Genomic DNA, 14,613 nt, shown 5'->3' on the forward strand with positions numbered 1-14,613 from the left:
AAAATGTTCAAAGTACCCATATAGTTACTTTTGAACAAAATGTTTATTTTCCAAATTTTCTCTTCATATCAATGTTACCCCAAACCCTTCTAATCACTTTTCCATATTTTCCTTTCATATCAATTGCTCAAAGGTGAAGCTGCAACTTTAAATTCTTTTTTTTTTTTATTTTGTTCATAAAATTTCTATTGTTTTTCTATATAGAAATCAGACTCAATAGTAATTGCACGGATATTTTAGACACTTTCATGCTTCCTATAATCTTGTTAGAGAATTCTAATAAAGGGGATCTACTTGCAACTATGTCAGAAAGTTCAAGTAAAATTATTACAGTTACCAAACTTCAAGAAAAGTTTCAACAATGATCAAAAACATTAGAGGAGGTTTCAGCAATTTACCCTAATATTTAAGATAAGAAGAAAATACAAAAACGAAAAATCTATCTAATCAAGTATCAAGCATCAATTTTTCTACTACATACCTGAACCCTGATTAGTAGGGACTGGGCCCACAATCCAATCCAGAATAATATCTGAGTTCAATGTATGTGTATATTTCCAAAACTGTTGATAAAAGCTCGATAAGCATGAGGGGGGAGGGATAAAAACGAACCAACGATTTGGGGATGAACGGGTATCCAAATTGCCAGATTCCAAGGTCCAGAGTCCAGATTGTTAAGCCCCCAGTTATCCAATGTACTTAAAAATCTGATGGGGAGCTTTTTAAATAGGGAAAATCTATGATGTGGAACAATATGATAAGAGTTTTGACCAATCAAAACCCACTTATGAATTTTGATAAATAACAACTGATTGACTATCATGTTTATGATTTCAATTGACTGTGAGAAGTTTTTTAGATATTATATCTTTCCCATATCATAATGGAGTATATAGACACTAAATATGGCCATGAGTACCGTTTAGACTTTTATCAGGATGACCATGTAATAGGCCCAATTAGTAGAGTATGGGCCATAGGTGCCCACAAAAATTTTGTGGGGCCTCATCGTCATCAACTCTAATCAGGTCCTACAAGCCTAAACCCCTAAGTAAATGGGTCCAAGTCCGTTCCCACTTTACATGTACCATTATTGTACCTTAGAAAATTTTACAAGAATATGAATGGTGAAATATATAGACTAAAAATTGCACATGCATCATTCCCGGACCTATGGTCCTTTGCCCAATAATACATTTCACCCGGGATATGCTATCCACAAGTTGTTCCCATATCTCTAACCACAGATCACTACCATCCATGATGTATTGGGAACAGGGAGATATTCCCAATATACAACTGTAATGTATCGTGGGTAGAAATGCGACTTGTGAGAACAGCTCATGGTAGCAGATCCGAGTCCCATATATCTAGCAATTATAATAACGGCCTGTTCTGGGCATAATATGTTGACCCAACCCATACTCGACCCATCATAACCCCTAGTAAATCCTGGTTCCAAATCTGTTTCTTAGAATAGGAGAATAAGCCCATTTGTCTTAGAAGACAACCACGCAAAGAAGAAGGCTTCTTTGGAAGCATATATGTAGGATTAAACTCCTCAGAAAGAAGAAAGAAAATAGAATTTCAGTATTTCAATGGAATGTTCTTTGGCTATACATTTTAGTTAGGCCATCTATCTTTCTGCAAAGCCTGGCTCACAATCTCAATTTCAATTGGATTATATATTACTTGAAATATACAACAAATAGGAGTAAAAAATATGAAAATGTACAAAAAATTTAAGAGATTTTCATCAACTTTACACAAACATAGTATAAACGATTAGAAAACATTTAACACCATAAGCATCAAGAAAGCAATTAAGGAAACTTGAACTCTTTGAGATAAGACCTTCCTTGTACCTAAACCAGAAAAGACAAGAAAAAAAATAGTTACAATAAAGAACAGGCCAGACCAGTGAGTCCATGAATAGGTCTAATGCCAATACAATCTTAAAATACATGATTCTGAATATCAGTAAAAATCATGGTTTTGAAAACTGGATTCCGCTTGACTCAGGAATAGTCATGTCTTTGGGTCCAGTTTGGACCTAAAAACCATCTGAGCAGGATACCCAAAATGATCATAAGTTTTTAAAACCATATTAAAAATTGACATAAAAAGAAAAAAAAAAAAAGAAGGAAATTAAAGACGAAAGATGTCACCTCGATTGGAAGGCAAGGAATAGTTGGCGGAGAAGAATTGGTGATCGTTGTACCACATACGACAACTCATAGTAAAAATTTCCCATCCTCGTTTGTTGTAGCTGCTTGAACCCAGATCGAGCATTAGTTTGTCCAAGCATTTCCCACAGTCGGCCCTATTCAGATCTCTTGTGCACTGAGCCATGCCATACCTTTTCCCATTTTTGCCAGCATCCATGATTGTTGTCTGGAACATCAGCGCCCGATTTGGAGTGGTAGTTGCAAGTTTAGTCATCAACGTCACTCCTTGTAAAGCCACAAAAGCATCGTCATAATCCGTTGGATCGCTTAGGGCCATGGATCCCGACGACATACCTAAATTGCCAAAGAAATTCTCATCTGAATAATGCAGGTAACACTTGGTCAACCAAACCTGCACTCTCTTGCTATTCGAGCAATCATGGAGGACTTGTTTTGTTGCGCTATTGATGCATTTGGCACAATCTACTCCCGAAATATCACCCCTGCATTGGACGAGGCCGTAAACCTTGTTCGACTTCTTGCCGACTGTGTCTTTGTAGAAGCCCGTGGTCGGTGCATTGGCTGAGAGAGAAGTCAGTAGTTTATCGAGATTGGTCTTGAATGGATCACCATCTGTATAATTATTTACGAAGGAACATTCCCAAGGGCCGATGTCATCAACGTCGTCGGCACGGCAGCAGCTGGAACTAATTGACAACAATAAGAACGATAGCAGAAGGAAGTGATGAATTGATGGTGCCATTCTGATGAGGAACATACCCATCCTCCTCTTGTTTGCTTACCTCTAAAATCTGATTGATCCTTTCTGCAGAGATGGGAGATAAGATGACCATGCCCTTTTGTTTTAATATTACTTATTGCACACAACTAGGTTAAGTCAATGATCCCTGAATGAGGGGTTTCCCAAAGTCAAAGCCTGCTTGCGTGCTGGTCACATATAAAGTAATTCAATGGACTCTTAATTAAACAAATCACGCCAAGTCAAACGAATAGATTGCCGATTACATAGTCAAAGGGTTCTTCAAATTTTTGTGAAATGTATTACAAGGGCCTATCCATATGGGGAATCAACGATATCATCTCGGTATTAATAAGCTTGTTAAAGATTTAAATATCGATACGATATATTCGATATGGGGCGTATTGTATTGGTATGGATTATGATTCACGAGGGATATGGGAAATGCTATTACTAAGCCCATATCCCTTGAATCATCAGTATCGGAATGATACACATCCATATCAAACCATATCGTGTTGTATTGATTGATACATGCCAATACGGAGTGATACATGCGTGATTCATCCGATAATGATTTGTGTTTCACGTTTTCATGCGTCTAATTTAAAAAGTTGCAACTGGCGTGATCTGAACCCAAATTATCCAGCGCATATGTCTTATGATAGTAAGCTAAATAAAATAAAGTTTTATGTATTTTAATGTCCACATGTAATCTTAAGTTCTTAACAAATGGCATATATTTATGTTTAACAATTTCAAGTAAAGATTAAAAAATATTATTTAAAATTAATATTTTGTAAACTAATGGAATAAATAATTTCTCAAATCCACATTTATATCAAAAAGTGGTTTTTAATCTCAAGAAATTTATATAAATACAAATATTAATAATAAAATAATTATTTTAATACTTAAAATTTATAAATTTGAACATGATATGTATCTTAAAATGTTTGTAAATTATTAATTAATATTTTAATTTGTATTAAATAAAAATATATTTATTATTTATGAAAATAAAAATATTGTTTACAAAATACTTGAGAGTATAATGTAAATTGAATTTGTCAAATCCACTAATCTATTTTTGTATGAAAATTGATTTTTTATTTCATAAAACAATAAAAATAAAAATATTAATAATGAAATAATAATTTGAGTAATTATAAATTATAAATTTGCATATGATATGTATTTTAGAAATTTTAGTATATTTGAGATATTTTAAGTTAAGGTTATATATTTTTATAAATTATTAATTGGTATTTTAGTTACATTTTGTAATAACATTTTTGTTGTTTACAAAAATAAAAATATCGTTTACCAAACATTTGAGAATTAATTTTTAATTGCTTTTTTTCTTGATGTTAAAAACTAAAAATAGAAAAATAAAAATTAATTGATATAATACTTATATATAATAATTGCGTGTGTTTTGTAATATGAACTTCAATAGAAAATAAGTAATAGATTCATACATGTACTAATTTGTAAAAATTTATATAATATGTTTTAAGACCTGGGTTAATACATTATCAATAAAATTGTATGATACGAAGAAGCTATTATTTATTTTAGAAAGTTTTGTGTTGCCCACTGGGTAATAGATACAATCCAATTGGTTTAAAGGTTCTGTGTTGCCCACTTGCTACATAACTGTGTTCTCTCCTTATGCTTGATCAGTAAAAAACTGGGTGTAGATACTACTATGACAGCTAGCTCAATTCATTTGTCCACATGTAGAGAAGGAAAACTGTATTCATCTTTTTAATATTTAAAATAAAATAAGGAGAGAACACAGCTATGTAAAACTGTTGAGAACGATCTGATCAGGCATAAATCTTGCTTCCCTCGGACTCGGCTTAATTATTAAGCTCATGTCATGCATATTTTAACACACTAACTTTACCCTTGTAGTAGGAAGCTTTTTCACCAAAATTCCCTTTTATTTCTCTATTTCTCTATTTCCTTTTTTATTATTTTCTCTTCACAGTAAAAGCAAACTTCCAACCAAATTGCATGGCTGATGGCTCTTGATAACCGCCTATTCTGCTCCCTAATCTAATTATTTCTCCTTATTTCATAGACAACTAGATGCCATACATGCGGAGTTGCGGACTCCATATCTGCTACAAACAAGGTAGTCGAACATCGTTGGCGCTGCCAATATTTTTCCTTTCACAGGAATTTCAACAAACAGTTGTTGTGGTTCCACGGTTATTTTTTGACGAACAAAACTGAGAACACACAAATGAGTCACAATTCTCGAAAAGAAAAAATGAATAAACAACAGCACAAACTCTCGGTTATACTTATATACTCACTTTTTTCCGGTTACATTCGAGACGAGATCCCTAAGAAACTTGGCAGACTTGGTAATTGGCGAATTTACGGCCATTAAGTTATACATAACGTTCTCAACCTCACCAATCGACGGCCGTTTCTTAAACCTAGAAATCACTTTCATTTCTCCTTCCTCTTCAACCCAAACCGCCCATCTCTCGCCACTCAAAACCCCATCTCTCACATACCTGAAAACTATTCCTTGTCTCTTACTCAAAACCCCTCTTACCTCCAAACCCATGAACGAATAAACCACCTCAAAAGACGCCAAGAAGCCACTCATTTCTCCGAAACCGCTCTCATCCTCAAAAGCCCACTTGGGGTTGAAAACCACCACCGGCTTTGGATACAGATTGTCAGAAATCGTTTTTATGAACTCCAATTGTGAGGACTCAGGAGCCGAAAACACCACTACATCAGCGGAGTTCAAAATTCTGGTATCGTCATCAGTAACAGAAGATATATCCCAGTGGTCGACTTGGACATGGTTTGATGGGCAAGACCGGAAGGCTTCGTCAGCTAGTTTTGTCAGCGTAGGATTAGACCACAAGATGAGAATCTTAACCAGCGTACCTTTTCTTTTCATGGGTAGGTCTCCGAAGACATCGAAAGCGAGTTGGGCGGTGGACTCGAGGGAATCGTCGATGACAGGGATCTCAACTCGGAACCTGGGTTGTTTCTGTTTCTTGAGTTTCCCGGCGAGTCTCGGATTGTTGAGGGGCTTTTCCAAGGTGGTGGAGAGGCATGTCTTGGCTTGGAGGATGGCTTCTTCTTTTGTGGTGGGTGGGGCGTAAGAAGAGAGCGAGCAGTGGAGGGATAGAGAGGGGATTTTTGAGTTGTGGAGGGGATTTGGGGGGAAGAAAGAGAAATTGGAATGTTGGTGTTGATGATGATGACGATGATGTAAAGGAATTGAGTGATATGGGAGGAGAGTTCTAGTGAAACGAAATGGAACTGAAGGATTTTTAGTATTGATTGTTTGTACCGGGAGCTTGAGGAGATTGGAAGCCATTTGATTTACCAAACCAGAAAATTAGTGTTTCTCATCGTTTGATGCCTTGAATGCTCGGTTCCTTGAAGATAAGGAGATTTCCCACGGTAGCCACACAGACACTAATGGGCTCATGGGGTCCATCTATGTCCACTCATAATTTAAAATTCACTATGGGCATTATGGGCTTTGAAGAGTTGGACCCAGGCCGGTAGGGTATTTATTTAATAGGGAATTCATTGGGTATCAAAGTATCAATTCTATTTTATTCGATCTGAGTGTAGCCTTTTCTTTCTTTTTACTTTTAATATAGTCGATACTTTTATGGTCTTTTGTAAATCTGAAGTGTTTGAACAGTGGTGAGGAGTAATTTTGTATATCATCGCACGTGTAATTCATTGACACCTTGGCACTATGTAAGTAAATCCCATTCGGGCACTTTACAATTGCATCGATCACCTTGCCACCACTTTTGTAGGCCGAACTGTGAATAGCTAGGCAAGATCTCATGTCGGCGTAAGAGGCAACCTATTTCCACCAATCTGATCCGACTCTACTTAGTAACATGTTGAGCGACCTCCCCTTAAGCGAGCTATCACCTTCGAATTCCCTAGGATTACGACACTACGTCAGAAGAGTTGGTTATCACCGCTACCCACTTCAGGCGGGATTGGATAAACGCTACCCGCTTATGTAGAGCCTACCTCTAGGCGTAAAACCACCTCCGAACTAGACGGGCCAGAGATTCCAGATACATTTCGTGAGGCTCACGACAGCTCGCCTATATAAGGGCCACTCCTCCAACCTCATAAGGTATGCACGATTTGGCTCTCTAACTCTAGCTCTCTTGCAATCAAATACTAGCTCGCTAACTTAAGCATTAGAGTGCCCACCCTGGGTCAAGCAACCCAGACACTGATTACTTCTCTTTTGCAATTCAACCAAGCAACCTACTTAGTCCAGTGTCCAAGTTGTCAACCTGCAGGGAGCACCAGGTCGTGCATCATCACTTGGGGTTGTCAATGGGAATGCTACACAAAAGTCATATTCTCACACTCCCTTTCTTACTACAAGTTCAGTGGCATCTTCCAGCAACAACCCTGTCAACAACGTCAACAAGAATGTACGTACTGATGAAACAGTCACAGGGGGCAAGACCAGCATGCCATGCATACTGACGTCCCCTCTATCACTATCGGGCAATTCATCGTGTCCCTAACTTACTAGGCATCCCTGTCATGTAGAACCCTAATCGCCCTCTGCCTATTGTGAATGCGCCCTCTTCCATCGATCGAGCCCTCCATGGTTCTCGTTGGAATCAATGGTCTCTAGTTCAATGAGCCGGTGTTGTTCACCCACGGGATTGACCTGTAGATGAGAACGTGGGAAGGTCGTTTTGCGGCACTAACAGTGATGCAACAACAACACCGACAACATTAGGCCACAGGGTGGAACGCTAACCAGAAGCAGTAGCCTAATTACCAAAATTATAATCAAAACCAAGTGTTGGACCCACCTCGCTGTCAAGATGACCAGAACCAGGTTGCCACCATGGAATCAACCCAAACTGTAACGTCCAAGGCTACCAGCTCCACTGAAGGGTCCCGAAGAAGGCATCGTAGACGTGTACGTCGCAACACAGGAAAGAGCCACCTCAATCCGAATAACAATGAGGAGGCAAAAAACGAAAGAGGAAGAAAAAGAAGGTGAGCCAAATCGGCATCTTGTCTGCACAACCAGTGACCCGAACCTTGCCACTGGTCACGAAAATCTCATGGCGCATGGCCTAAGGATTTCAAGGCTCCCAGCCTGGAGTCCTATAACAAAACCACCGACCCAGTCAATCACTTCGACAGCTTCCAAGCATTCATGCAGCTACATGGGGCCAATGATGCGAGCCTCTGTATGGTCTTCCTGACCACCTTCCGTGGCATACTTAGATGTGGTACTCGGGGTTGGTCGTAGGCTCCATTAAGAGTTGGAGTTAGTTCACTAACCTCTTCACCACACACTTCGCGATGAGAAAGCAGTGCCCAAAGTTGGCAACTTGTTTACTGAACATCATCCAGCAACCTGATGAGAAGCTCCAGGGTTACATCAAGCAATTCAACCTAGAGCGGTTATAGATCCTGAACCTCGACCCAGCCGTATAGCTCACTGCAGCAATCAACGACGTTCGACATCCTGACTTGCACTGGGAGGTTGAATTGAACCCTCCAGCCTCTATGGAGTTCATTAGCTAGCGTAGCAGGTCACCTTATAGAGGTAGCAAGTCCTCAGGCCAGCATTCTCACACCCCTCTCATCTAGAACCACAACTACACAGCACTAAACACAAAGAGGGGAGAAATTTTGATGCAAATAAAGACGGGCAAGTAGGTTAAATGGCCACCCACGATGAGAGGATCGAGACCCAAAGGAACCCGAATAAGTACTACCCCTTTCATTGGGATATTGGCCATGATATAGACGACTGTCATAATCTCAAGGATGATATCGAGGAGTTGATCCACCGAAGTTACCTGAAGCAGTTCATCAAGCACGAGGACTGCCACTGACCTGCCAACCATCCCAGAGAAGCACCTTAGTTGAAAGGACCAGAACAGAGACCAGCCTCCCTGAGACCCACCAGTAATAGAGCAACCCATATGTGGTGTGATCAACATGATCACGAGTGGGTCCATTATGGTTGGATGCAATACCTCAGTAGGAAAGGACTCAGTTTGGGAGCTTGTGAATGAGGACGAGAACCTGCCCAAGCACCCTCGTGTGGAGGAAGTCACTTACTTCACCGAGGATAATGCTTGCGGGATCCAGTATCCACATGATGACGCACTCGTAGTCATGTTTGTGATAAGCAACTTCGAGCTAAAGTGGATTTTGGTCGACACCGGCAACTCGGTAGACATCATCTTCCTGGAGAAGTTCGAGCAGATTGAACTGGAGAGGAAGGACCTACAACCGATCGACATTCCCCTAGTCAGCTTCAATGGAGAAGTGGTACAGCCTCTAGGCTGCATAAGAGTGCTAGTGATAGCGAGATCATCGCCAAACCATGTGCACTTTGACTACAACTTCCTAGTGGTCATGACTCCCTCGCCCTACAATGCCATCTTAGGCCGGTTGATCCTACACGCCCTTAGAGTTGTGGTGCCAACTTATCACCTATCAATGAAATTCCCGAAGGACTATGGAGTAGGAGTGATGCAATGAGATCAGCTTGAGTCGCAGATGTGCTATGTGACCACGCTCAAGGGCAAAGGAAAGCAGGTTGTTGATGCCAACTTAGAGTTGCCCCCGGAGAACAGTGATGAGAGAGTTTGTTGCATGGAGGACACTGTCCCGGTGTTAGTGTTGGATACCAACCCCGTGAAGACGGTGCAAATCGGAGCTTGTCTCATGGAACCACTGTATTCTGAACTAGTAAGCTTTTTAATTAATAATTTAGATTTTTCGTTTGGTCAGTAATAGAAATTCCCTACATAGACCCCATTTCTCATAACTCATAGGCTAAATGTTGACCCTTTAATCAGACCAATCCAATAGAGGAAAAGGAACATCACTCAAGAGCGGTTAAGGGTAGTGGATGAGAAGGTAAGGAAGCTCCTCGTAGTAGGTTCCATTAAAGAGGTCTAATGTCCAAGATGGATTGCAAACCCAATGCTCATGAAGAAGGCCAACAGCAAATGGCGCATGTGCGTCGACTACACCGACCTCAATAAAACTTGCTTAAAAGATAGCTTCCCACTCTCAATGATAGACTACCTGGTAGACACGACATAGGGTTCGAACTGTTGAGCTTTGTGGATGCTTACTCTAGCTGCATCCAAAATATCTAGATATATCTATCCAACCAGGAAAAAACCATCTTTGTAAATGAAACAAGCTTTTACTGCTATAAAGTTATGCCCTTTAGTTTAAAAAATGCTGGAGCGACCTACTTGTTCCTTGTAAACAAATCGTTTTTTTATTTAATTGGAAATAAAATAAAGGCATATGATGATGATATGGTTGTAAAAACCTAGTTTTCAAATTCAATAATTTCTTACATAAATTATGTATTTAACATTTTAAGAAAGTACAACATGAAGCTCAACCCGAACAAGTACATAGTAAACCAACGTGGCATCGAGGCTAACCCAGAAAAAATCTAAGCTGACCTGGATATGAGACCCACTCGTTGACTATTTGCATCACGTGACCCTATTAGCAGAATGCAATGTAGCTCGGAGGGTAGAGCGGCAGTCAGATCGCTATGTTATCGTTGGTGAGCAATTGTATCGTAGGTTGTTCATGCTCCCCTACTTGTGCTACTTGCAACCAATAGAAGCAAACCAAGTTTTGCATGAGACCTATGAAGGTCTCTGTAGAGGACACTTGGGGGGCAAGACACTAGCCCAAGAAGCTCTAAGACAAGGCTACTACTACCCCACAATGAAGGCGGATGCAGTGGAGTTAGTTCAGAAGTGCGATAAGTGTCAGCGGCACGCTAACATACCAAATTAGCATGTCGCCGACCTAAGGTACCTCATTAGCCCATGGCCATTCACACAGTGGGGATAGATATTCTTGGTCCCTTCCCACCTGTGACCGGGCAGAGGAGGTTCTTGGTGGTCGTGGTGGACTATTTTACTAAGTGGGTGGAAGTCGAGCCGCTAGTATACATCACAACTTGCAATGTCTAGAACTTCTTCTGGAGGAACATCGCCTATAGATTCAGACTCCCCAAGGTGTTTATATCAGACTACGTTAAGAAATTCGAAGATGGAAATCCAACAAAACTAGTGTGTTGAGATGGAAATCCAACAGAACTTCACCTTGGTGGCCCACCCCCAAGCAAACAATTAGGCTGAAGGGACAAACAAGGTGATCCTATGTGGACTAAAAGCTTGATTTTCCTGAGCTAATGGTTTGTGGATGGACGAGTTGCCTAATGTTCTTTAGGCCTACCAAACTACTATCAAGACAATGACCGGTGACTTTCCTTTCAACCTGACGCACGGGATGGAGGCTATCATCCCAACCGAGATCAAAGTGGCAACCTCACGGTCTAAGACATACGATGAGGAGGTTAATGAGGATGAGCTATAGATGAACCTCAACTTAGTGGAGAAGGTCCATGACTTAGCTTACATCCGAACTGCGGCATACCAACAATGGGTAGCTCGGTACTAGGGGTGGAAACGAACCAAGCTTTTCACGAGCTATTCGATCTCGACACGTGAAAAGCTCGACCTATCTCGGACCAAGTCGAGCTTCAAGTCCAATTCGAGCTTTATATATGGCTCGTATCTTATTTGAGCCGAACTTGAATAAGATATGACTCGACTCGTTAAGCTCATGAGCCTAGTCGAGCCTATGTATATGAGAGTGTATATTATTATACATATTATGTGCTTTTGGAAGAAGTCTTATTGATGGGGATATAGATATATGGTGGCCCCATTCACATTCTAAAGAAAGTAATTACCAAACAAAAAAGAGGGAAAAATCAATCGAACTAGCCAAAAAACCCTTTTAGTTTCAACTTTCAAGCTTCTACCCTCCCTCTCCCTGCGACTGCAATTGGCGACTGCAAAGCTGCAACCCTACCTCACCCAGTCACCCTCAAGCTCTCTCACTCTAAGACTCAGTCGAATCGACGCCTGGTGCTGACGGACCAGCCGTACTCACAACTCTCAGTCAAATCTCAGCTCTTAGCCTCCCAATCTTCTCACAGCTGACACCTGATGACTTATGCGGCAATGCCTGACGGTATTGTTACCTCTCACCTCTCACAATCTTAGTCCCTCAGATTTTTCTTCTTCTTCTTCTTCTTCTTCCCGATGGTCCACTTGTGAGAGCCCTCCAAATGAAAGATCGGCTTTAGTGCTTACACACAAAAAAGCTTGAGTTCAAGCTTGAGCTCGACCTCGAATAAGCTTGGTTCATTATCGAGCTGAACTTGAGCTTGTATTTTCAGTTTGGATCGAGCTTGATCCTTGTAATGTTATACTGAGCTGAGATTGAATACCCAAATATTCAGCTCGGCTCTGCTCGAATCCGCCCCTACTCGGTACTACAATGCCGGAGTTAAGAGACATGAATTTTGAGTTGGCGGCCTGGTACTTAGGAAGGTTATGGTACCTAAGCTTGGTGTGGGAAAGCATGGTCCAAACTGGGAAGGCCCCTATAGAGTGCTCAAGGTATCGACGTCACTAGCATTTGGCATAGTTTGAAGCCCTAACGGAAGACGCCCATCCTGAACTCCTCTCGCTCATTCAGAAAGTCAGGCGAAGTCTTGAAGTCCTCAACAACTCGAACCTCGGCAACATGGACGTCATCGAGAAGTTCCCTTGAAGCTCGGCAAGCTCGGCCTCCTTCTCTCATAACATGCAGCCTTTGGCTTCTTGGTTGTTGGTCAAATTCTCAACGGTGCTTGTCAGGTTGGCACTAGGACTTCGCTGTTGGGAAATTTCGGCCTTCAGGTCACGGACAAGATGGATAGCTCGTTTTAGGCAAGACCGATACTCCATCACCTCCTTGCCAAGGACTTGGGCTCTAGCAACCCCCCTTTCGGGTAACCCTAGTAGTTCATGGGCCATGGTGTTTGCCTAAAAAATGGTGTATCAGTAGCAAGATAAATTTGGCTAAGTATGAAGGAAGAGGTTGGGTACATATCACCAAGAGACAATGTATAAACTTCCCGCCTACTTCATCAAAACGCGAATCACAGAGCTCGGTGACCTCTAGAAAGATGGCCTCCTTGCTCTTCACTAGGGCTGTCCGGAAGTCCAGGATGATGTGCATCCCGAACATGGCCCCAGTGTTTAGAGTAGTGGTTGCCTTAGCCCCAAGTTGTGGAAGGGGCTCCTTGGAAGTCCGGGCGCCTCGGGTTCGAGTGAGGTCCCCTCTAGCCATTCCTCCTCGACGAGGTCAACTACTGGCATGGCTTCAACTATGCTCCATCCTACGGGCTCAGAAGTTACAACCTGAGGGGCTTCCTAGGGAGTCAACTTCCTCTTCTTCCTCTTCATAGCCTGGAACATCCTGGAAGTTAGTATGCCCGACATGTTTCCAACACGAGAAGTTCAAAGATAAGTCAACACCAAAGAGAGAAAAAAGTAAGCCAGGTCTTGAAATGATGACCTACTCGGAAGACTTAGCCTAGCTTGGATCAACTTCTCATCGACCAAGAATTCACTCAGCTCTATCCTCTTGTCCACTAAGAGTTGCACCCTAATCTACATCCGTTCACTCAATATATCCTCCCCGGAATCCCTAGTCCTCACTCTCCAAGCTGTTGAGAATGGATATCCACCATTCCAATCGAGAAAGAAATACCTCATCTTCCATTCTAGTACCTTGGAAGGGAAGTCATGTAGCAAATTACACCTAGGCTAGTAGGACAAGTAGTAGCTATACATCACGGTAGTACTAGAAGGATTTTTCCTTATATAGCATATGTCAGCAAAGGTCTTGAGATCTAGGAGAAGCCGACGTGGTGACAGAAAGAGATGGTGCCAAACCAAGGTCCTAATAGAGTTGGGGTGAAGCTGATCTAGGATAATATTATAGTAGTTCAACATCTCAGGAATAAGGGGGTGAAGGGGGAATCGAAGACCCACTTTCAAGGCCTCCTCGAAGATAGTGACTTCGACATCGCCATGCTCCCATGGGAACTTCCCAAGGGGACGGGAATATCCAAATTGGTCTGGTATCCTATATCGATCTACAAGCTCATAAACATCTTCAGCAGTTAGTTCAGTGGGACCGAACTCAGACTTACTTTTGGCTTGACAATGGGAAGGCTCCCTTATTGGAACCTCATCATTCCTGGGCCGAGGACCCTCTCTTTGGCCTGGCAAGATGGACCCCTTGAAGGGATGAGAGATCCATCATATGGATGGCCGAACCCTGCAAGAAGGTTGGGCGTAATTTCAAAAAAAAATTCACTCTCATCTGATAATCCTATTCCCAATTTAGAAAACTACATTTTCAATGTTCATTCTTGTAACCAAACCGAACCAAATCTGAAACCAAAATGAGGGAGGGATATACCTGATATGGGATCCACACAAGAATGCTCCACCCAACATAGGTGTTCACACTCAAAGAGAGTACCAAATCCTCCCTCCACTGAAGATGACACAACTTAGGGTGAGGCAGGATCAATAGGTAGTTCTTCACTAAGAACTAGTTATTCTTCAGCAAGAATCGAATGGGACAGTGAGCACAACTTCAAGATTGTTTCTTTTGGCAAGAAACATTATCAAGATCCAATCTTGATCATATCCAAGAACTGGAGATCGAACAGAGTGGAGCGGCAAGAGCAGGAAGAAGTAGAGTAGAAGACAAGAGCAGTCTAAC

At 41.4% G+C, this 14,613-nt stretch overlaps 2 protein-coding genes across 2 annotated transcripts; both read right to left on the reverse strand.

Annotated features, from left to right (window-relative positions):
• Positions 1-1,676: 1,676 nt before the first annotated feature.
• LOC148878133 (cysteine-rich repeat secretory protein 38-like) lies at positions 1,677-2,998 on the reverse strand. The gene is made up of 2 exons (XM_088972003.1): positions 2,169-2,998; positions 1,677-1,865 (listed from the first exon to the last, which is right to left on the reverse strand). Exons 1-2 carry the CDS (start codon positions 2,950-2,952, stop codon positions 1,786-1,788), a joined length of 864 nt encoding a protein of 287 aa, XP_088828129.1. The 5' UTR covers positions 2,953-2,998; the 3' UTR covers positions 1,677-1,785.
• A 1,934-nt stretch (positions 2,999-4,932) lies between these two features.
• Positions 4,933-6,598, reverse strand: LOC148878134 (plant/protein (DUF1995)). The gene is made up of 2 exons (XM_088949186.1): positions 5,256-6,598; positions 4,933-5,168 (listed from the first exon to the last, which is right to left on the reverse strand). Exons 1-2 carry the CDS (start codon positions 6,284-6,286, stop codon positions 5,012-5,014), a joined length of 1,188 nt encoding a protein of 395 aa, XP_088805312.1. The 5' UTR covers positions 6,287-6,598; the 3' UTR covers positions 4,933-5,011.
• Between the last annotated feature and the right edge of the window lie 8,015 nt (positions 6,599-14,613).

Source organism: Nelumbo lutea, chromosome 1 (genome assembly GCF_056320005.1).
Source record: "Nelumbo lutea isolate HS-2025 chromosome 1, American lotus-T2T, whole genome shotgun sequence".
NCBI lineage: Eukaryota > Viridiplantae > Streptophyta > Magnoliopsida > Proteales > Nelumbonaceae > Nelumbo > Nelumbo lutea.